Raw genomic sequence first — 22,229 nt, forward strand, 5'->3', positions numbered from 1 at the left:
AAAATACACAGCATGCCTGACGGAAAAGGGTTGCTTTGACTCACCAAACAAATTTGGAAGACGTCTTCCATATTGTAGACCTACAGCAAATTGCTGCATACACTGCTTATCAGGTCTCTTCATACCAGTATTATTGGTTTAGCATTGATTCAATTGTCACTTAAACTAGGTATTTAATACAAGACAACACAGGTGGCTCTCTTTTTGTGAGAAGGGCACAAAAAAGGCTATATCTGTTACTGCAACCGGACTGTTGTGTGTTTTTTTATTTCTCCGTTTGATTGAAAGAAATATCCACCTCCAAAAGAAAAAACCTCCACCTGCTGATCAAGGACACAATATGTGGCAAAAAGCTTCAGAAAAATTGATTTCTTTTGACAAACTGCTTTCTTGACTCAGGTCAAGAATGAACTGTCACTGAAATATGCCATGATGCTGCATTCAATAACTGCAGGAAAACTCAAACAACAACCGTAGGAAACCAAATAATCACAATGATAAAATGGTAGGTTTACTGACTTTGTCCAAGTTATATCCTTAAAAAACAGAAGTGCTTCAAATGCTGGAGCTCAATTTTCATGGAAAAGTTACATAACGCCTTCATACCATCCCAACAGAAACACTTGATGTTTAATATACAGGAACAAGTGCAAAAGTGTGCAAAAGAGCAATACAAAACTGCATTTCTGTGATGTCACTAAAGAACTACTAATCATTGCAATGATGACTGATACAAAACTGAAAGAAAACATACATTATACCGGTTTGTAAAGGTCACAAACCTAAGGTGACAACTCGTGCTAGTTTAGGCATTAAAAACAAGCTTTATTTTAAGAATACATTCAGGCCACTTTGACCCAAATCCCTCTAGGTGTCTGATTTGTGTGGCTCTGTCTCCTGATCTTTGAATGCCTCCAGCCTCTTCTGAACAACTTCATAGATGATAGCTGAAAGAGAGAGAGACAGTTTAGTCACCAATATGTGTAAAATGACCTCTGTAATGATTGGAAAGAACCACTAGATGGCGCCCTAACAATGTCTATGACCCAATGACCCCTGGAGGAGGGCTTGTAAAATACCTGCTAGCCATGAGGGGCAACAACATCAGTGTCTTGAACATGTTGGCTCTCTCATACAACTAAGAGGAAGGTTATTTTTATACCTGTAATGTTTGTTATTCAGCAGGTAAGGTAGGAGTAGATAAGTGGTAGTAGTATATTTAACCAATGAGTACGATGAGGAGGATTGAGCTGACCCAAGTTTTAGTTTGATAGGAGCTTTTATCTTGTGTGTTCTTTTCAACCAAGTAAGCATTGTTCTGTGACAGATCATTCCTGTACTGTCTTCTCTTACTGTCCAGCAGCTCTCTGGTCGTGTATCTCTCGTCCAATCTGTTGTTAACCTCAGCCATCAGCCACGGGAAGAAATTAGTCTCAATATCTGCAAATCAGACACACAAATTACAGATTAAACACTTGGATCAAAATCCTCACGCACAGAGTGTAAAAGAGCTCATCTGTGACTGGTCACAGATCCTTATTACAGATGTTATGTAATCTGAAGGGAGTGTGGTGTCGCCCTCTTGTGTTAGAAAAGGAGAAAGAAGAGTATAAGTTCTGCAAGGAAGGCTGACCTTTCTCCACGGGGTCATAAAAGTATCCGTTGCTTCTCAGGGAGGTAAAAACAGCTGGAAAGAGGTCTGCTAAGTACTGCTGGGTGTACCCGCGGGCAGCAATCTTCTCTGCAGTCTCTCTTTCTTTCTTCAGTGCCTCCTTCTGCTGGGCGATCCTGCGCCCCTGGGGTCAGAGGAAACTTTTCTTCAAACAAACACAAACTCTTGTTCCTAGTCAGCTGAGCTGTTATAAAAGTGATTCACAGATGAAAAAAAATACTCAGGCACACAGCACCAGATGTTCTTTTAGGACTGTAATAACCGCACAGCTTCTCGAAATGATGAGAAGAGGAGGAGAGTGGTTAGTCCGGCCAGTTATCCATTTCTGAACAGTAAAAGTCTCACCACCCGCAAGATTTCAGAGTGAGACTTCTCCTTGAGCGAGACTTCTGTTTCTGGTTACACAGAAAGGATCTTTCTCTCGCTGTCGGACACCTGGAGTAACAATCTGAGCCTGTCAGCGGCAAAAACAAGCACTTTTAGTGGACGTACTTTGATAGGGTGCAATTGCCCCAGGGGATTACTTTGCAGCCATTGTGGCTGTATCACGGCTACGGCGGAGGCCGTCTACTGGACCGATTCCAAAAGTTTTTGTTACTATGAGTCATCTTGACACACAAATTTGTAAAAAATAGGGCCGAGGTTTAAAAATACTGAACTTCTCCTTTAACATATTGTTCCTGACAAGGCAAAATCTATTGTACCTAGTAGAGTAAAAATTCCGGTATTTTTTAACCTGGGCCTATATATTTTGTCTCAATTATGTGTATGTGCAAGGCCTTGCAGCCTTGACACAGATTGTACTGACTGCAACTTAATCCTTGTGATGAAACGCGCCAATCAAAGCACATCCTTTAAAAGTGCATGTTTTTGCCACTGGCGGATTGCTAAGATTGTTATTCTAAGTATCTGGAAACATTACAGACCACAATCCACTGACAAATACAGTAACTTTACCACCTCAGGTTTAAAAATACTGTAATTTCCCTTTAAAGCACCTAAAAAATTGGTTTCAAATAAAGTACTCTATGTTACATAAGATATTTGTGACTCAAAAAAGAAGAAATCTATTAAATTAATAAGGTTTAATGCTGAAGAACAGAGCTTCATCAGGCCTGTGAGGTTCTGGTTTGATCATTATTGGTTGGCAAGGGTGTCTCCCTGGCATTATAAGCAAACATCCAATCAACTGCAGTTGGATTCTGATGAGGATTACATTCTTTGTGGTATATGTGAGATGATCTTTTTCCTGCATAGCCACACGCCAGTGAAACTAAAACACATTAATAAAGAGATGTCCAACACTGTCATTACCACAGTGCGGTCATGTAAGGTCATATTAGGTGAGATTATTTTCATGATTCAAATACAATTAATAATGATATGAGGCGAGGTGTTCAAGACGTGAAGGTTGGATGTAGTCTAGTCTCAGCTGCATGTCCTGGGGCCACTTTCACATTCCATACATTATCCTGACTATAACCATGGTACCATAGGTCACGAGTCATCATGGGGTTGAGGTGTTTAAACTATCATACCTTCTCCACACTGCGGCGTCTCTCCTGCTCCTGCAGCCGCTGCACCTCCACCAGCTCGTTATTCCTCAGCTCCTGGAAGGCCCTCTGCTGAGCCCTCAGACAGGCTAGCTCCTCCTCCTCCATCACCTCCTCCAGGGACTGCTCGATTGTCTTTCCAACCAGGACCTCCAACAGCGGCTGCACCTCCCTGTCAAAGTCGAACAGCTGCACAGGATAACAGTAGGAAAGTGAAATTATTTCCCATGATGCAACCAATGCCATCTTCTTTAGAGTCTCACTTCCTGGTAATGTCCCATGTCTTTTAAAATTTCAAAACAAAGTTTGTAACACAGGATTTCTCTAAATCAATAACTTCTATTGACATTATACAGCTATAAACCAGCCTTTACAACTGTGATAGGTGTAGTTTCACCTTTAAATAAAGTCTTAAACAGGTATAATAATTTTTGTTAGGACTATGTTAAGGTTATTAAGTGTAGAATTTTATGGCCCCATTTGGAATACTTACATCTCCCTCCTCTATCTGTGTTTCAACATCTTTGCCAGATTTTGCAGGTATGAAGAGTGGGGTAGCTGGTCTGTCCAGGAAATCATCGGTCTGGCACTCAATATCCGCAGCCACTGTTACATCGCTCAATTCTTCCAGATAAAGTTCTAAAAAAAAAAGGTCAGAGTATTGAAAAGTAGCTATGTTTTCTAACAGCAATAAAGGTAAAGGTTCTGAAGTTGTCTGGTGAAATGCCTTACCTGTTTGTACATCAATGTGTTTTCTGCCCTGCAGGGCCTCAGGAGTCCCATTTCTGAACTGCTCCCGGGCTCGTTTCCGAGCAATAGCTCTGCTCCTGATCTCCTGCTGCCTTTGTACTTCAGCGAGGTCTGGTTGAGCCGTCTGTCAAAGATGATTAATAATACAAATGTTTTATATAACGTGTCCGAAAGAAAGGCTAACTTTCATAGGATCAAGCTGGAAATATGGTTGTTTCATACTTACAGTTGGTATGATGTGTTGGGCGTAAGTGTTTCCTCTGACGACACGGCGGTCATACATAATGTTCCCATAACTAATCTGCGTCCTGCATTGTCAAAGAAGAACACAGTGCAGTTACGCAGGCAGCGCATTAGTAACTGACCTTGACACTTGCGGCCTTGTTTGTAATATGTTGATCCATGTTGTGCTCTTTGACATGAAAATAAAGTGACATTAATAATATCTTTTCAAAGACATTTTCTTTCTGTTTTGCAACACAGTGATAGAGAAGGAACTGCCAATATTTATTTGGGTTAAGGAAGTGACACCAGTAAAAAACAAACAAAAAAAAAACTAATTCAAAGTAAAAGTCATGCACTCAAAGTGTAAATAAATTAAGTGAAAGTGTTGATGTTTTTTAAAAAATGTTTTAAAATATCAAAAGAACTTCTGTACAGATTTTTTTTTTCAGTGTATCAGATTATTATATACACCATAAAATGGGACTTTTATTAACAATTCATGAAAACATGCAAGTAGCATTTAAATGTAACTGGTTGAGGTCAAGACCATTTTAACTGATTTAGCTTTTTCAGCTGGGTAGTCTCATCTACAAATCATGTTCTCTTAACTGATTATATGCTTTCAAGTACAATCTTTCAGTAAGAAAGTAATTTAGCTGTCAGTAGAGTAAACGGTTTAATATCTGCCTCTAAACTGTGCATATAGCAGCATATACAGAATACATTAATGTTAAAGTACCTCAAAATACAATATCTAATTAAGTGTACTTAGTTCATATGGGTTATATAAGAGTTAACATTGTGAAGTAGCTATGTTAGCTAGGTCTATCTTCCTTCATGAACTCATTTAGAAGCAGCTAACTTAGCAAAAACATTAGCAACGCACGTACTGTTCAGACGGAGGCTCTCTGTATTTGGAGCGGTTCTCAACGGGTCTGGGGCGACTTGAGAAGGTGTAACTTCCGTTTGTATCTCTCTGGCTGTGTGAAACAAACGCCATTTTTCAGAAACAATCAGACGTCGTAACGCAGTTATGATACTAAAACGTCAATGTTTTGGTAGCGAGAATTCAACCAAGAAGAAAGGTGGCAACGAGCTGTTGTAGCAACCGTCTCCAGGAAATGTGATATAAAGGCCGTTATGTCACTTCCTTTAACTAGGCTTAACTTTTTTGTTTTTATGTTTAGAGATATTTTGTATTTTTATATGTTTATAGTTATAGATATATGTTTCTTTTTATAGAACATATACACGTTAACAATGTGTACATACAAAGTTGTCCATGACAAGGGTACATAGGGGCATACAAAAAATAAGGAAGAATAAAAAGTATTTCATTTTCACAAATTGCATCAGTCGGTCATAAGAAATGTAGGCTATCATACACAAAATGTGTTAAATACCCTTCTCATTCTTAAGGACTTGTATAGAAGTATAGATTTTAAAATGTGCCATCCATCTTGTCTTGTGAATGAATAATTCTCCAAATGATAAAATTCACTGTAAGCATCAAAAAATATAGTCCTTTTAATTACCTTAAGAACATAATCATGTCTTAATCCTGAATTTATTTCCCATTTTTCTTTCTCATATAATGCTGAATATCACTGCAAAATAATTTGGACATAGAAGTCTTTGTACAATAAAAAAGCTAATTGTAGTGAGGTTGGTGTGGGCCATGGGTACAAAGGTCAAGAATGCCCTGTCAATCTGCAAAAGGAAAAGATAAATATAGTATAAAACATTTTTAAACTGTAGCTATAATATAGGCTAACGTTTAAGAGGCATACAGCATAGTATCAGAACTAAGGTGAAGCTAATGAAAATTGTTGACAATCTCTCACCACCTCTAGCGGCTCTTCTTCCTCTGTGTCACAACACATTTCACAAGTTCTGAGTATAACCTGTTGATTCAAGGAACACTTCCTGCACTTTGTGAAGTCAGAGGTTAAAAGACGTCAAACATATGTATTCTTGCACTGTGCTGCAGGCTTGACATTTGTTGCCACTTTTACCTTTGACATATTGTGAACAGATAAAAAACAAACATACTGTGCTCTTGAAAACTGCTTTGTTTTGCTCTGAGGTGGCATTTATGTGGGCATCAAGAGACAATCAGTAAAGGGGGGAAGAAACTCATCTCATGATGATGTTAACCACAGAGAGCATTTTCAGTTCTACTAAAAGTTTGACAGTGTCAGAGCATAGGACAATTCAAACAGTGACAACAAAGATGAGAGCTCTGTGGTTAGAGAGACAACTGAAATGACTCTGTTTTTTTATGTTTCCGCACTCCAGATTTTATCTCAAAGATGATTGTGACAAACTATAGTTTTCCATATTTAGTCTCTTGTATAACACACAACACTATTTAAAAAAAAAAAAACAGAGGATCATTATTGAACATATGCTTTACTTCATTCAGCCAATAATAATATAACAGCCAAATATTATTGGTAACAGCTTTACTGCTCCTACAACTGTTGTTACTGCTAACTAATTACAACCAGCTACAAGTAGCCTACTTTTTTTCCCACCACTAATACAGTACATTTGTTTTTATTTGTATAACTTCTAGTGCTATGACGACTGTGCCATAAAACTTTACTTAATTCACAACACAAGCAGCCAAATAAACTAGTTCTACTACAGGTTTAATTGCTTCGATACCACCCCCACTACCATTACTCCTACTACTGTACATGTAGCCTACTATACTACGATTTGTGCTTCTACGATAAATGTTCCATTGTCATATCATTCTAGTACCACTGTTTGTACAGCTTAAACTATCACTGCCATAACTACAATTACATCTACTTCTACAATGTACCACTTCTACTGCTACTACTCCAATTATTACAGTAGCCTACTACTTGAGATACTATGACAATTATGCCATTGTACATTTCCCAAATCAAAAGGCCAAATACAGTATACAAGTACGACTGCCACTTTTTTCTACTTTTACTTATACTCATATTACTGTTTCATAGTCTCACTCCAAACAACAGAAGATGTGTAAATCCCTAGCTAACAGTATGTTTGCTAGCTAATAGTATGTTTGCTAGCTAACAGTAATGTTAGCTAGCTGGTTGAATGCGACCGCTAGCTGTTGTGACTCAGCTGTCGGTACCTAATGAGATATCAAATATGTTGGTTTAACTTAGACTTTAACTTTACATCGTATCTTTTCAGTTCATTAATTTAGAAAAAGGCAAATCATGAATATTTCCAATTGTTTATACAATAAGTTAACCTTGAATAGTGTGAATTCATTCCATGAAAACTTTACTTACTGGTACTTAATACTAGTACTACTGTCAGTGTACTTGACTAATACTCTTATCTCCACATTAACACTATCACTTCTAACACCAGCACCACCACTGCTTCTACTATTAGTACCACTACCGAAACCACTACGACACTATTTTTACCACTGCTACAGTAGTACCGCTAATAGGATTACTAGCACTAATACTACCAGTACTAGCTCAAATAGTTTGCTACATCTAGTAACAGTAATACCAAGATGATTTGACCACTGTTTTGCCTACCTGATTTGTCGTATTAAAGCTAGAAATATGAAATACAAGGATCATTATGTAACATTAAGGAAAACTTTATTAACAACACAAACAGCTAAATATAGCCACAGCATGATGTGAGCGGGCCATGCTGGATTAACATCATCTGTTTTGATCTTTTCTTCAGGAATAATGAATGTCTATGCAGATAAGGGGGGAGGTGGCTGTGCTGTTACGGGTTGTGATTTGCTCTCCGCTCTGCATGTTGTATTGTTATGCTCCAGCTGTCACAAATCATTACGCTTCATTAAAGGGTAAACTGTTCGACTAGTCACTGTGTTAGCCTTCTCTCATTAGCGTTGACTGTCAGCCATGAGATTATGTAACCAGCAGCTAGGGCATATTTCCACACATTCATCTTTTTTTTCCAGCAATGTACTGTACTCACAGCATCTTTTTTTTTATCTTACTAGATTTGTTCTAGACGTGATTCTAATTCACAAATAAAGGACTGAACAAAGAGCAATGGAGGTAAAGCATGCAAAAAGCCTTCCTCAGAGTCAACATGTGGCCTACTGTTTCTAAATCAGCAGGTGATAACTCAGGCAATTAGGAAACTAGGTGGTAATTCATGTAGACACGTGCCCCACGCGGAGAAAATGAGCCATCATTGCAAATGTAATGTTTACACAGTAAGTGGTAAGAGAGTAAAAGGTGGTAATGAAAGCAGAGACAGATGTGTTGTTGAATTCACACCTGACACATGAGCAGTAATGAACATTATTTTATATACCGTGACTTGAGTGCACGTGGAGTGACACTAATTACAGAAGAGTACATCACATTGAATACTCTGGCATTCAATGTAAAGATCTGCCTTTCAAAGAGCGGTCACAGTGAGCTGAGCAGTGACAATATACATTGATCTGATCTGTACAGTATGTAATTGTGACCTCTGAAAAAAGAACTGCTGAAGAGCTGTTGTTAATCAGTAAATGTGTTTTTTGATGAACTCATTCTTTGCTTAAAGGCCTGTTTGTACTTATATCATATTAACTGGAAATCAGGCAAATATACGGCTGAACATCTGCAATTTCTTCATATGAGATACATTTTTTACGCAAAATCACAAACAAAGATCTCTTTTTTCAGCTTCTTAAATGCGTTGTTTTTTGTATGGTTTTCTATGATAGTAAAAATATTTTTGGATGAACAAGCAGTGTAATTATATTCTTGTGAGTTGATACAGCCTTTTGTTAGCCATGCAAGCAGCATAGCTGTAGCCATGACAATGTAGCTACATCACCAGCAACATGATTCAGAGTAAAGTGCTTTGACTGAACTATTAGAAGAACTGCTATAAAATTATGTCCAAAAATTCATGTTTCCCCTCAGTATAAAACTTGTTTAGTTAACATTTAGGGCCTGTGTCCACTAACAGCGTTTTTGGCGCTGTTGGCGCCCACAACCTCAATTTCAGAGCGCTTTTCACCGGAAAGTCTGGAGACCCTACCGCCTCCCTTGGTAGTGATTGTTTAGTCTGTTTTAAAATGCTCTGTATGCTTAATAGTTGCTTTTTTTCAAGGAAACTTAACAAAGAAAACATAAAAACGATGCAAAGAATCGTGTCCTGGCATTAGCAGCAGCTCTGGGCCTGGAAATTGTACCCTCCACAAAAAGAAAGGATTAGCTTCTCCTCCGCCGTTGTTGTTGACAAAGTTGTTATCATTGATATCAGAAGTCCCGGCCCTTCTTGATTTTGATTGGTCGGTGAGGGAGAAGTGATACTGATTATTGCGGCTGTGTTCCAAAAGTTGAACTATTTTTGACTGCTGTTGTGAGCACAGCGACAAAAAACAGGTGACGCCAAAGACATTTTCGGCTTAGGACGCTGAACTGCATTGGTTTTGTATTGAAAATTGGTGCTGCTAGTGCAAAAAATGTTGTGAGTGGACACAGGCCCTTAATCTTGTGCAATCATAATATCAAAATGTGAAATAGTTCATACTTGGTTTTATGTCAAAATACCTTCAAATTTCATCCATTGTGCATTGTGTTTAGTGCTAATTAGCTAATTTTAGCATCTTAAACTAAAGATGGGAAACACTTTGCCTGCTAACATCAGGCATTGTGAGCTTGTTAGCATGCTGTCATAACCTCGCAGTGTTAATAGCATGGCTGTATGTGTCTGATATTTCATTGACCAAACTGTTAATCATGATAATATGTATTAGATCAATTGTAAGTTGCAGCCATGGCTAAAATATATGATCCAACATTTAGATGTTGCAAGTTATGGCTCAGTTGAATGTTCTTTTGGTATCTTCAATCTTAGATCCAATTTTTATCAGTGCTTAAGATGAGGCTTGGAAATTACCTGCAATAAAACCTACTTTCAACAAACACCTCACAGATCGATAACAGATACGAGCTGATGACTCAAGTTCCTTCGCATTTACCTTTATAATGTTTTGGAAGACGTTTCTTTGCAGCGGATAAGATCAACATACATCTTATATTGATTTTTAAAATGTCATCCGTTGCCCAGTTGTGTTGTCAAAACAGACCACATTGATTGCTGCTGCCAGGATGTTACTTTATAATGAATGAAAATATGTCAGATTTAAACTAAGTTTTTAAGTTTTTGAATGTGATTCTTGTGGTTTGTGACAAGATATGAGCATTATTTGTCCAAGACAGCGCAATTAAACACGAAATACCATCAATAAACATTAACACTGTGCGGCTTGTCAGGTTTTTGCTGACACTGTGTCAGGTTCAGCAGCTGATCATGAACCTCTTGTGGGTGAGCTCTGTTGCAATATGTTGTAGGATCTTCCTTTACATAAGATCCCCTTTACATAAGATCATGAGCATAAAGAAAAATGGCCTCTTTAACTAAGGTTATATCATATGTTTGAAAAATGTTCTTTCCTGCAGGCCGGTTGAAATTGATTTATAAGATATAGGGGCAGATTTTGCCTGATTGTGTCTAACTTATTATTCAAGATCAGCACTATAACCACTCTTTATCCTAAAATTAACCACAAAATACAGCTGAAATATATGTATATACAGTATGTTTTAATCTCATTGCAACTTTTAGATTAACTTAATCGACTTGTTGAGTGAGGAAACAATGCCTTAAAACACTTTAAAGAGGAAGTTTGAGGTGGCATCTCGTTGTGCAGTCAGCGTGAAGAGGAACAGCAATTCAGAGAAAAACCAAATCCGCCCATGTGACCATGTCTGGCTTCCTTCTGTTTTAGCATGTGGGCCAGAACATGCCGTTCTCTCAATGAGGCCTGTGTGCCTACGTTATGTAACACCGCTAGCAAAACGAAGCTGAGCTAAAGTAGGCCTCGTCTCTCTCCTCCATTTCGCCCCTTAATTGTGCCTCTAATGATTCGACTGTCGAAGCAACTCAGGGCCAGGACATCCATTTGTAAGCGCCCTCTAAAAACGCTCATGGTAAAAAAACAAAAACATTTTTACTTTGTTTTTTTCTTTTATTGAGTCATTTTCCATCCATTATTTCATGTTGTTACTTAAAATGACAGATTACACATCTATATCTTTTGCTACATCCTTATGTACATTTCAGCATCATATATACAGAGCATAGTTCATCAGGAAAAGTGCTTTAGTGTAGTGAAAGAAAAAGAAAATACAGGTGAAGACTTACAAAAAGCAAAAAACTTGTGCTCAACTTGCTGTGCTCTACATATTAAACACACAAACAAAACATAGAAAAGAAGTGATAGCATATTTTATCCACAGCACACTGTGTTTTCATAGCTTCATTGTGATAGACTAGAAATCTATCATAAGTGCTACATAGAGTAGCTTGTAAAAGTTGTACTCTAAATGGTACTACTGTGAACGTGCAACCACACAGGCGGCACATAGCTGACATTCAATCAAACAGTGAAGAATTAATCGATGGGACTTTATGTCCATGTCCAAGCAATTCTCCAACACAGAGCTGATCAGTGGGCGGAGCCTAAACAACAGAAAACCGGTAGAAAAGGAAGACGTAGCTGCTATCATGAAGCCAAGCTCTCTGAAGAATCAAACATTCAAGTCATATGAAGCTTGCCAGGACCGTAGATAACAGTTCGAGGAACTGTTTATCTGGCCCACTGATTTTAAACTCGGATAAATGTTTGCATGTTGCAGCTCCAAAGTCAATCAAACATAAGACTCCTTAGCGTATGAGAATTCCTCAAACACAGGCTGGCTACATCTCCGTGACACCATCTCGTGATGAGCTGCAGACACAGACTCGGACATCGCTCTCTGTCGGAAAGGAGGCCGCTGCTCGACCATGTTGGCTTGAGCGAAACAGTCCGTGTACTGACTGGCAGAGGGGGTCGGTGGGAAGTCATAATTTACAGAGGAGGGGCGGGATCTTCTCTCCAGCTGTTTGGCAACGTGTACAGTCATTGATCCATACTGAGGAGGAAGACAGGCGCTCTGCACCGCGTGCTCGTACGTCGGAGGCCTGCAGGGCAGCCGGCTGTCCACCTGCTGGAACACTTCGATGGCCGACAGAGGGCGGGGTTTATACTGAGGCTCGGCTGCTGGATCTGCTTCACTCTGAGAGTCCTCCTGGAGAGTTTCACAGGGGAAGGTGTTGTCCTTCTGAGAGTCTTTCTTCAAGCTGCTCCTGCTGAACGTTCCTAAGCTCCTGGTCCTCAGCAGGTGTTTTCTGCCTGCTCTCATGGACTGAGAGCGCTTCTTCTCGTCTGTAATCGGTCTGGGAATGTCCGGCTGAGCTGATGCAGCCACTGAATGCTGGCTAGTGGTGTTTGCTTTCCTCGGGCAGGCTGGAGACCCCACTGGAGAGCTGGTGAAAACAGAGCCGTCTGATTGGTTGGAGGCAGCGCTCTCTAAGGAAGAGGATGAGCAGTTCTGATTTCCTGCCATGTAGGGCAGCGGATCCATGTTGGAGCTGCTGCTCAGTTTTGGAAACATCAACCCCTGCCCTGCTCCTCCTCGTTCTCTGAGCAGGAAGGAGTCGTCTGAGATCTGCTTCTTCAGAGGCTGCTCCTCGAAGCCCCTTCTCTCCCTCGAGCAGTCGTCGTTGCTCCTGGCGTGGGCGCACAGTCTCTGGAGGTCAGCAGAGAGGAGGATGATGGGCTCAGAGCAGCGGCGGTTGAACGGTGCCTTCGTGTTGAAGGCAGCATCTGCGGCCCAGGAGGAGGAAGAGGCGGTGAGGCTGGGACTGAGAGAGGAAGATGAACCCACGCTCTCTCCGTGGGTGGAGCAGGCGCTCTCTCCTGCCTCCACATCGCCGTCTGGGTCGGTGCTGTCATACGCAGAGTCGTGATGCTGAGAGGACTGCGAGTCTGCAGAGGAAAGAAAGACTTGATTAGGACCATTAAAAGTTATGATAATTAGCCTTGTCTGTGAAGGTTCTCAGTCACCCAGGTCACGGTAATTCTCAGCTTAATCCAAAAGGTAACTGGCCTTGGTTGTAGTTCTTGACGATGTTTCACGTCTCATCTGAAAGGCTTCTTCAGTTCTAAACTGACTGGTGGACAGAGCTAGAAATATAAGCCTCTGTAGGTCATTAGTATGAGACGCGAAACATCTTCAAGAAGTTCAACCAAGTCCAGTTGCCTTTCGGATTAAGCTTGGGATAATGATCCTTAATTGCAAGTGATCAATACCAATTCAATGGATCTTTGCTAAGGGACTGTATGAAAATGATTCGTGTTGATGTGGCGTCAGAAAAGAGGGATTTGCCCAAGGGAAGGTTGTCTGAAATTCTTCTTTTTCCCATGCCCAAGATTTATGTTGTATTTAGGCGCAGGGATACATGCTAATATTGAGGCACCAAGGCCCTAAATTTGGTGGCTAAAGGGCGCCATATTTTTACTTGCCAACTCAAACCTTGTGTTTATACTTCATTCTAAAAGAACAACAGTAAACCAAAACTATTTTATTTTACCGTGATTTTGGTGATTTCACTCTTAATGTGACGTATATATAATGTATAATATATCTCATCACAAAACTTTTGTGCAGCCCCCTCCCCACTTTAGACTACTCTATGTATTTTCACACAGTCCCAAAAGTGAGACAGTAACGTACCTTCATCAGTATCCAGCAATTGTGGGATATTCTCTCCGAGTATCTCACAGTGCTCAATCAGGAACTGAGTTAGCTCTGTAACCTGCAGGAAACCAGAACAAGAAACAGGATGAGTACTATTAAAAAACGACAGCAAAAATAAGATTAGATCGAGTATTCAGGAAATCAAAGCTCGAGTTCAGACTGTGCTGTGCTTTATTGAACTAAGATGGGTTGTTATTTTATTGGTGTTGAAACAAACAGCTAAATGCAAGCGTATCTTTACTTATGAAACCCTTTTGAGGTTTTGTGCACCGTGTACCACAAAGCTTCAAAGCAACAAAAGTGTGAAAGTGTAGTCATAACAACACTTCCTACCTTATTCAACTTCTCCTGCTGGTCCTGGAGGGAGCAGTCCAGCTGCAGCAGCGTGGGGGCGGTACACACCGCCAGGTTGTAGGCGTCCATCTTGTTGGTGTCAGCACTCTCGAGGATGTGATGGAGGACGCAGACGAGGTGCTGCAGGAGGAGCTTGTTGGCAGCAGGGAGCTTGTCTACCACCCTGTCGGCAGGTAGCAGAAGTGGGGAAGGAAGGGAAAAAAAGAGAACAGGAAGACAACGTTAGCTTGGCGCTCTTTTCTTCTGTTTAAGCTTCTTCCTTTTTTTAAACAGAAGATAGACGAAAAAGCAGAAGTGGTTCATGTTCAGCTAAAAAATGTAGGCCATTGGGAATGCTCTAAAAAAACTCCACTCAAAATCCCCCGGGTGTTTTGCTTCCGACCACATAAGCAGTCTTCTTTTTTATATAAATGTCATGTATAAATAGAAGCTGCAGGTAAATGGCACTGTCAAGGATCATTAGCAGGTATTGATTGCTTACTTTCTGATTTCCGCAGCTCTCTGCTGGATGTCTTCATTGTCCAGAGCCATCATCCAGGTGTCATAAAGTTCAGACACCAGCAGGCTGCCGGGAAGTTCTTTAAGAAAACTCTGCAACACACAAGAGACATCGACGATAAGATACTGTATATTTAAACATAGAAATTATCTGCAAGTGTCCCATCGTAGATGCCCACTTACATACATGTTGTGTTTTATGTTATAGCAGATAAAGTATCTTAGGACCACGATTACTTGTTGAGAGTAAGTCAAGTAACTCAAGTGCTGTGCTTAAGAGCAATTTTAGTACTTTACTTGTGTTTTTACTAAAGCCTGACTGATATATGGATAGGCCGATATTTTCAGGCCGATATAGGCAAACACACATATATTGATATTGGCAAAAATGTTTTTTAGATATGTGCCGATAGGTATTTTTTGTTTGTTATCAAGAATTAATTCCAGTTTTTCGCACTATAAATGGTCAATAATGTACGATTATGTTAAATATTCTTTAATAACATAGTTTTTTTAAGAGAGCAGCCTTCTGTGTACCTTTGCATAGTGGTGTCACATCACAATCAGTGTAAAAATCCAAATAGAAAAGGCCTATTTTCATGCCAACTCAAAGATTCACCTACTGGGCCCTATATAGGTAATCTGTAAAATCGGTATCGATATTGGTATCGGTTTCATTTAAAAAACCCATTTCAGATGGGCTGTAGCATTTACAGTGTTTGCTACATTTCAGAGGTGAGAAAACTAAGTACTCTTGCTTTTGGTACTTTAAGCACCTTTTGATTCTTTTATGTTCTTTTTCTTTACCTAATTTGAATGCATGACTTTGTATCAGTCAAATTTCTACATGGTGGTATTGCTACTTTTCTCATGTAAAAGACTGATTCCTTCATGTTTAAGCTGTAGTACTGGTGGTAGTGGTAAAGTGTAGTGGCCGCAGCTGCAGCATTGGTAAAGTGATATGGCAGCAGTAGTTGTGGTTGCGGTAGTAGCGGTAATGGTCGGAGTAACATAGGTGGAGCAGGAGTTGTAATCGAAGTAGAATTAACGCTAAAATGATGCAGTAGTTATATTAATTGGAATAATATGATGTAGAACCAATGGGAACGTACTTTGAGCAGCCCGACGATCAGAACGACCGGCTGGCTCTCCAGGTCCACCTCCAGGCCGCCGTTGAGCTGCTCTTTGAGTTCCCTCATGTTCTTGTTGTTGCCGTTTTTGCGAAACACTCCCTCCGTGGACGGCCCTCTCTTCCTCAGCAGCAAAAGCATCTCCTTTTGAGAGAATGGGGGAAAAGAGGAGAAGAGGTGAGATTATCATCACAAAAACAAAAACAAGCACTCCAGATGGTTGAGTGCGTTCTAGGCTTAGACTAATCAATGTGCAGCTTGTGCGGTTGCATGGTTTCCTGTCCTAGTTAGCAAATTCTCAGAATCAGTGTCAAAGGTCAGTCGAGCAAGTGCTTGTTTATAATTCATTATACAACAATCATAACAAGTTGTCCTATATTGCGTTAAAGAAGGGGAAACAACCCAAGTAAGTGACATGATTTAAGGAACTAAAGCAGACAGAATAGGACATAAATGGTTCTTGGTGTTACCCAAGAGAAACTCGACTGGCAAGCGGAAGTGACATGATGAGAGATGTGACATTTGTGGTAGAAAGCAAACTTACTGCGACTGGTTTTGGAAGTGAGCTGCCACCCGGGCTTATCTTGCAGAGGGGCTGTCCAAACAGCTGTGTCTTGGTGTCGGTATCTGATCTGCGTGCTTTGCTGCTGAAACTAGCGCCCTTCCTGAGCCTCTTCATCAGGCTCAACTTGGTTTCTGCTGGAGAGAACATGTTTGATCCATTAGCTTTTTGAGCATTTGACATTACACTTAAAGATGGCTTCAATTCACGTCAATTTAGTGCAAGCAAACCACATGTGCAAGAATTGAGGGCAAAGTTACAGAAACAGGTAGCTCTTATCACAGTTGGATTTCCTCTTTGGTTGCCTTCCTTGATGTCATAACTACACATGGCACACTTATCGAGCCCCTCCCTGCATCAAAACTGCCACTTTCAAACTCACCAATGGGCTGTGTCGGCTTGTCCTCTTGGTTATGTAACTGCTTCAGTTGAGCAGAGATATTTGCATCCCCCTGGCAACAAAATACATAAAAAGGAAGGCGTTAATGAATATGCAAAGAGGAACTTCAGCGCAAAGACGAAAGAAGGGCGGGGGTTGTGTTTTCTTAGTCACCCAGCACCACAAAGCAGACATGCCTGCTAACACGTGATTCATTCGAGTCAGAAAATCAACTTTAATAGAAGTAAACAATCACAGTCATCAATTCTAAGTTTAAAATCTTCACAATTTGCTCGTAAATTGCAATTTAACTGTATTTTTTGCAGCTACAGAACATGCATTTCAAAAGCTGTGTTTATCCAGCCTCCTTTGAGCCCGAGCGTGAGGGCGCAGGTGTCTTTCTCAAACACTTTTTACGCTTCAATATCAGGTGAAGCAGGTGAAAACAAGGGTTTAACTTACATCAAGTGGAAACTCAATGAATGGTTCCATGCCTCCTCCTGTTAGAGTTTTAGTCTGAAAAGGGAAGGCAGAGAGAGAAAAGCTGTTTAGTAAAAGATGGATGTTTGGGTGTTTTATCAGCATGGAAGACGGGGGAGTGAGAGACTTACTGTGATGTTGCCACTCAGCACCTTCATGAGGACGTCTGGAGGTGGAGAAGCACAACCAACCCTCGCTTTCGCGTCTTTAATTTTCCTACGATGAGTAAAAAAAAAAAATGTTTCTTTACACAGTTTTTACACAGTTAGCCTCGATCTTTATATTTTTTTAGTCCGCATTTTGATTTAAAATATCCAATACAAAGAAATGAATAGTTTTTATTAAGTATTGTGTTTTTGGTTGTTATAATTGTGTCATTTTCTAGTTTGATGATTTTGGAGCCTTAAATAAAGGTTTGAATGAATGAATGAAAATAAACAATGCACCTCACAGGGGATCAAAATAACTCCGTTAGAGTAACAGTATGAATCTTCCTTATCTTAAGACAATGTTATCTCACTTAACATTATATAATACTATAAAAATAATAACAATAACAATCAGAGCAGATATTTGAAACTGATTGATACTTCATATATTGGTTTAGCTGTAAATTGTGGACTCACAAAGGCAGTATTATGTGTTTCACATTGAACAAAACTTTTGTACGATCAAGCTCAAGTGCGGTCCAACTCTTTTCACTTATGAGACTTAAAAGAATATTTATGCAAGTTGTCGTTAAAGTATAGATAGCGCCTTAAATATTGAGACATATGCAGCTTCTTACCTGTGAAGAGTATCTAACCAGCGTTCTTTCACCTCAGGCGAGCTGTCGGCGAAATAACAACATGGTATGAGTTACTAATCCACACAGAGAATCAAACACACCGACAGAAACAGTGGGAGGAATGAGCTAAAGGGCGCACGCTCGCGTCTCTTTTAACAACTCGGGCGGAAAGTGTAACTCAGTCATGGGAACAGGAAGCAGCGTCACGGCGGCTCCCCGACCCAGACACCTTCCACTTCCTCTATAGACCGGGCCTGCTGCGGCTTAAAGTCCATCGGTGGAAACATGACGATGACACAGATACGTGTGCCCACACGTGTGCACCTGACGGCCTTCACCTTTTCACAACCTAATGTTGTACATCGCAGCCTCAGTAATATGAAGCTCCGCATGACTGTAAAATAAGGAAGAGTCTAAAAGGGAGCACATGGTTTCTCGTCGGCTCCACAATCACCTTCATGTGAGTGAGAAGGAATGAAACTTTCACACACTGAATCATCACCAGAGCCAAGTCCTCCTACCAGAAATATGACCTCTCATTTTCAAACAAAAACAACTCAAAACCCACCCGGGGATTCATCATCATGCTCTTCTTGGAATTCGACAGCGAGTCAAAAAAAGCTTCACGCTTTGATTGATTACTTTGCGAGAAACGTGGGAGTCGTGTGTGAAAAATGAAGCATTTCTCAACTGGTGCCATTCATTCATGTCTTTCATGGGACAGATGGGATGCCATTTACTGTAGAGAAATATACTTTTCTATGTTTTAGATCGATTAAACCGTCTAGACAAGAAGTATGACACAGTGTTTCTCCTGCACCTCCTATTTATTGTAAAGGCCAGTATTTTCAATTCAAGTCAGCTGATAATCCCCTGACATGCCGAGATCGGTTTAGCGGCCAGCTCCGCATTTCCTATTTTGCAACCTGTGATGCTGCAGGGAGAGCTTTCTCTTTGCAACTTCCCTGTTTTATAAAGGTCACACATCATAAGACCATTTATTTAAAGTGCGCATATTCCATGAATGGCCCAAGACTTCACGTAGCTCATGACTGCCGAAAAGAGTCAAATAAGGCTGTTAGTGTTTATGTGCTGTGTAAATGTAAAAACAAGTGTTACTTCATGACATTTAAAGAAACAGTTTGGGGAAGTACACTTCTTAGCTAATCAAGACTTTGATGCAAATCTCTCTACAGCAGCGAGTTTGCTTAGCTAAGCACAAAGACTATAAACAGGTGGTAAACAGCTAGCCAGACAAAATCAGCCCACAACGTATAATGCGTCTAATTTACACATTATATCTTGTTTGTTTACTTATTACAAAACCTTAACAGGAGCTAAAAGGCAGGTTTTATGACAATAGAGCGAAGCCTGGCTAGCTGTTTCCCCCTGTTTCTAGTCTCTGTGTTAAGCTAACTGGCTGTTAGCATTAGCTTCAAATTTAGATAAACGTAAACACACAAGAAGGATTTTTCCCCTCAAGTTTGAAAGCTAAAGAGTATGCTGGAGATATGTTAAGCTTAGTCAATTACTTACTTGGGAAAATGTTGTTATTCCTACTGTGAAGTGAATAAAAACTGACAGCTAGCTAGCTTGCTAGCTATGGCTATCTTATACTGGATTAGACCGGCACTTTTAAGACAGGCTAAAAATAATGACTAAAAATTGACCTTTGCTCTAGGTAAGTGTTTGCTGACAAAATTATTTCTGGTTATAAGGTGTGAAGCCACATGAGCCAACTGAAAAGTAACACATTTTACTTTGTTCAGTCCTGTTTCTGGCATGCAGCTTGATAGCTAACATTAGCTCGCAGGTATCAGGCTATGGTCAAAAACACAAACAAAACAGACAAATTAATGGAACTTTTCTGCCATTTCAGGGCTGAAAATGATTATAAAAGTAGAAACCAATGCTATATTTAGATGACCAAGTGGTACAGACAGTTTGTAGCTGTTTGGAATATTCTGTGTCGTTTTAAAAACCACTAAAGATGGCAGCCTTTCAGAGGATACAGGTCTGTTTTACATAAGGAACATAAAAACGTGACAAGTCTTTGTACATTTTGCTGGAAAAACATATTAAAACCGTGAATCTGTGAATGTTGAAAAAATGTGCTTATAAGGGTATTTTGCAGTAAATCATCTTATTCCTTCTAAAATCTCTTTACACCGTGTGAGTGAAGGATTCCAGCTCAGATCAAGATTAGGATGTGAGACAAAGGATAACAATCACCGAAAGATGCTCACAGGCAAGCGAAATATCTTCATCAAAACACTTAATGAGGTAATGTTTGTGTGCGAGTCATCTGCTACGCGCCTGCTTACCGAAAACACACCAAACAAAAGCTGAGAGCCCAGGCCAGGATGAGGGTCACCCTCAGGTCAATCTCCCCCGTCGTTCCCTCATCATCCTCAGGTTCATCTTCAAAACCGTAGAGCCAGACATCCTCCAGGCTGAGTCTGTGCTTCAGACGGAAGCTGGCTGTCGACCTGGTTAAAAATATACCAAGAAGAATTTTTTTTCCGGAGTTCTTCCTTTTAAGAGGGTTTCAGTTCCATAAATGTTCGTCTTTGATTTGAGTTGGCGCGGAGTTTCAAGGTTCAGTTTATAAGAGGTTTTTGAAACTTGCAACTCCTGCTTACACTTGAATGCAACATGAATTTTTAACAATTTTACATGTCGAGGAGCAATACTCTGTGAGGCAAATGATGACTGCCAAGCATAAAAAGAAAGCTAAAGCTGCTGCAGTGTTTTGGTGCACATGTGCAGTTGGATGATAACAAGGCTTCACACTTCTGAATGAAACAGGTGTCTGCTTTAACAGTCTTGATAAGGTGTGAAGCTAAAACGCAGCTGTTTGACAGGAGCTGAACTGAAGTCTAAGCTCAACCAACCAAACTCCTTTATAAAATAACATTGACGTCTTTGTGTCCTGAAAGACATTAAAGGGGCAGTGAAGGAGGTCAAAGAGTTGCTTTTATAAATGGTTCAAAAACAGCTTTTATAAGAGGTAAATGATTAGAGAGGGAATCATTATTTTCCTCTACACCTCTGTAAAGCCACACTTCTGGTTTGAACAGCGTTTGATCACGGCCTCTCTGACCTCGGTGTGTTTGCAGCTGAGGTGTGCTGGCTGGATCCTGGAGAGCTGATTAGATGGGGAAAGTGGAATAACCTCCTCGTGGGTTTTACCTGTGTGAATGATGTGCTTAAGCTTTGCTCCTGGATCCACTCCTCTTATTTTATTTGCATTCTATTTCTATTCATTTTGATAGTCAGTCGTAATGTCGGCCTTTTCTGTACATGTGACATCTAGTCCACGTGTCCTTCCTGGGATCCCTCTGTCGCTCTAAGGATGTTTAATCCTAAAACAACATATCACAATATACCAGCTTGTTTGATTTAGTGGACAGATTTACATTTTAAGAGATAAAATCATTGACTCACACAGTTAGCTAGAGGATCAATACTATCCAAGTATGGATCTACAAACAGGAGTGGCCTTTATAGTTCTGTTTGTGCACAGGATAAAGACGAGATGCACAACATCTTTAGAAGTGTGCTTTAGATTCAGAGTGTGTCGTCATTGGATGTACCAACACTAGAGACTGTCTGACCAAACTAAACTTCAAAGTTTCTTTCTCTTCTGGGGCGCTGATCGTGATTAGTTGTAATTACTGTTGTGGTTTTCGACTCTCCCTCAGCCTCCTCTCTGAAGGTTTTTTTTTTAGGATCTGTCCTTATCTGAACATCAAACTTGTTCTTGATGTTTCACTGACATAGTCATCGATCTATTCTTATTTTTTTTTGCCGCTACAAAAAAACTTGCAACTCAGCAGGGACAGAAGGAAACAGTGCACCGCCTCCGCCTCCTCTCTCCGACAAACAACTGCTTGTTGATGGATGCCTCATGTGATTTTTTTCTTGACACCTACTATGTAATAGTAAAGAAACAGTAAATATAAGGGTTTTTATCAGTGGGCCATAGGCTCAATCAACACTGTGTTGCCTTATTTAAGGTACAGTACTGAAGTTACTTAATCCTCTTCTTTCCCTGTGGAACATAAGGCTGCGACTACCTGCTTCCATCGGGTCTTATGCTGTGCAGCATGTTGTCTCTCGCCCCAAGTCAGGTTTGCTGTTTCCAGTTTTGGGAGCAAAGGTTTTTTTTGGCCTCCCTTGTTTC

General features: G+C 40.1%; 2 protein-coding genes across 4 annotated transcripts; both read right to left on the reverse strand.

Moving 5' to 3' along the window:
- Window positions 1–773: 773 nt before the first annotated feature.
- rsph3 (radial spoke head 3) lies at window positions 774–5,200 on the reverse strand. The gene is made up of 8 exons (XM_069657565.1): window positions 5,091–5,200; window positions 4,202–4,283; window positions 3,958–4,099; window positions 3,719–3,864; window positions 3,211–3,414; window positions 1,634–1,796; window positions 1,354–1,440; window positions 774–947 (listed from the first exon to the last, which is right to left on the reverse strand). Exons 1-8 carry the CDS (start codon window positions 5,198–5,200, stop codon window positions 868–870), a joined length of 1,014 nt encoding a protein of 337 aa, XP_069513666.1. The 3' UTR covers window positions 774–867.
- Window positions 5,201–11,234: 6,034 nt separating this feature from the next.
- On the reverse strand, window positions 11,235–20,438 carry tagapb (T cell activation RhoGTPase activating protein b). Of its 3 annotated transcripts, none has more exons than XM_069657694.1 (11): window positions 20,368–20,438; window positions 18,044–18,085; window positions 17,388–17,472; window positions 17,239–17,292; window positions 16,780–16,849; window positions 16,380–16,531; window positions 15,818–15,979; window positions 14,689–14,798; window positions 14,187–14,370; window positions 13,830–13,911; window positions 11,235–13,081 (listed from the first exon to the last, which is right to left on the reverse strand). In XM_069657694.1, the coding sequence occupies exons 3-11, from the start codon at window positions 17,412–17,414 to the stop codon at window positions 11,922–11,924; spliced, it is 2,001 nt and encodes a 666-aa protein (XP_069513795.1). In that variant the 5' UTR covers window positions 17,415–17,472; window positions 18,044–18,085; window positions 20,368–20,438; the 3' UTR covers window positions 11,235–11,921. The 3 variants fall into 3 exon arrangements, with proteins under 3 accessions (XP_069513795.1, XP_069513794.1, XP_069513793.1); XM_069657693.1 differs by having other exon boundaries at window positions 16,380–16,534; XM_069657692.1 differs by lacking the exon at window positions 20,368–20,438 and having other exon boundaries at window positions 16,380–16,534; window positions 18,044–18,150.
- Window positions 20,439–22,229: the final 1,791 nt, after the last annotated feature.

Source organism: Semicossyphus pulcher, unplaced genomic scaffold, assembly GCF_022749685.1.
Source record: "Semicossyphus pulcher isolate SPU_LCO1_2020_fin unplaced genomic scaffold, fSemPul1.0.p SCAF_11, whole genome shotgun sequence".
Taxonomy (NCBI): Eukaryota; Metazoa; Chordata; class Actinopteri; order Labriformes; family Labridae; genus Semicossyphus; species Semicossyphus pulcher.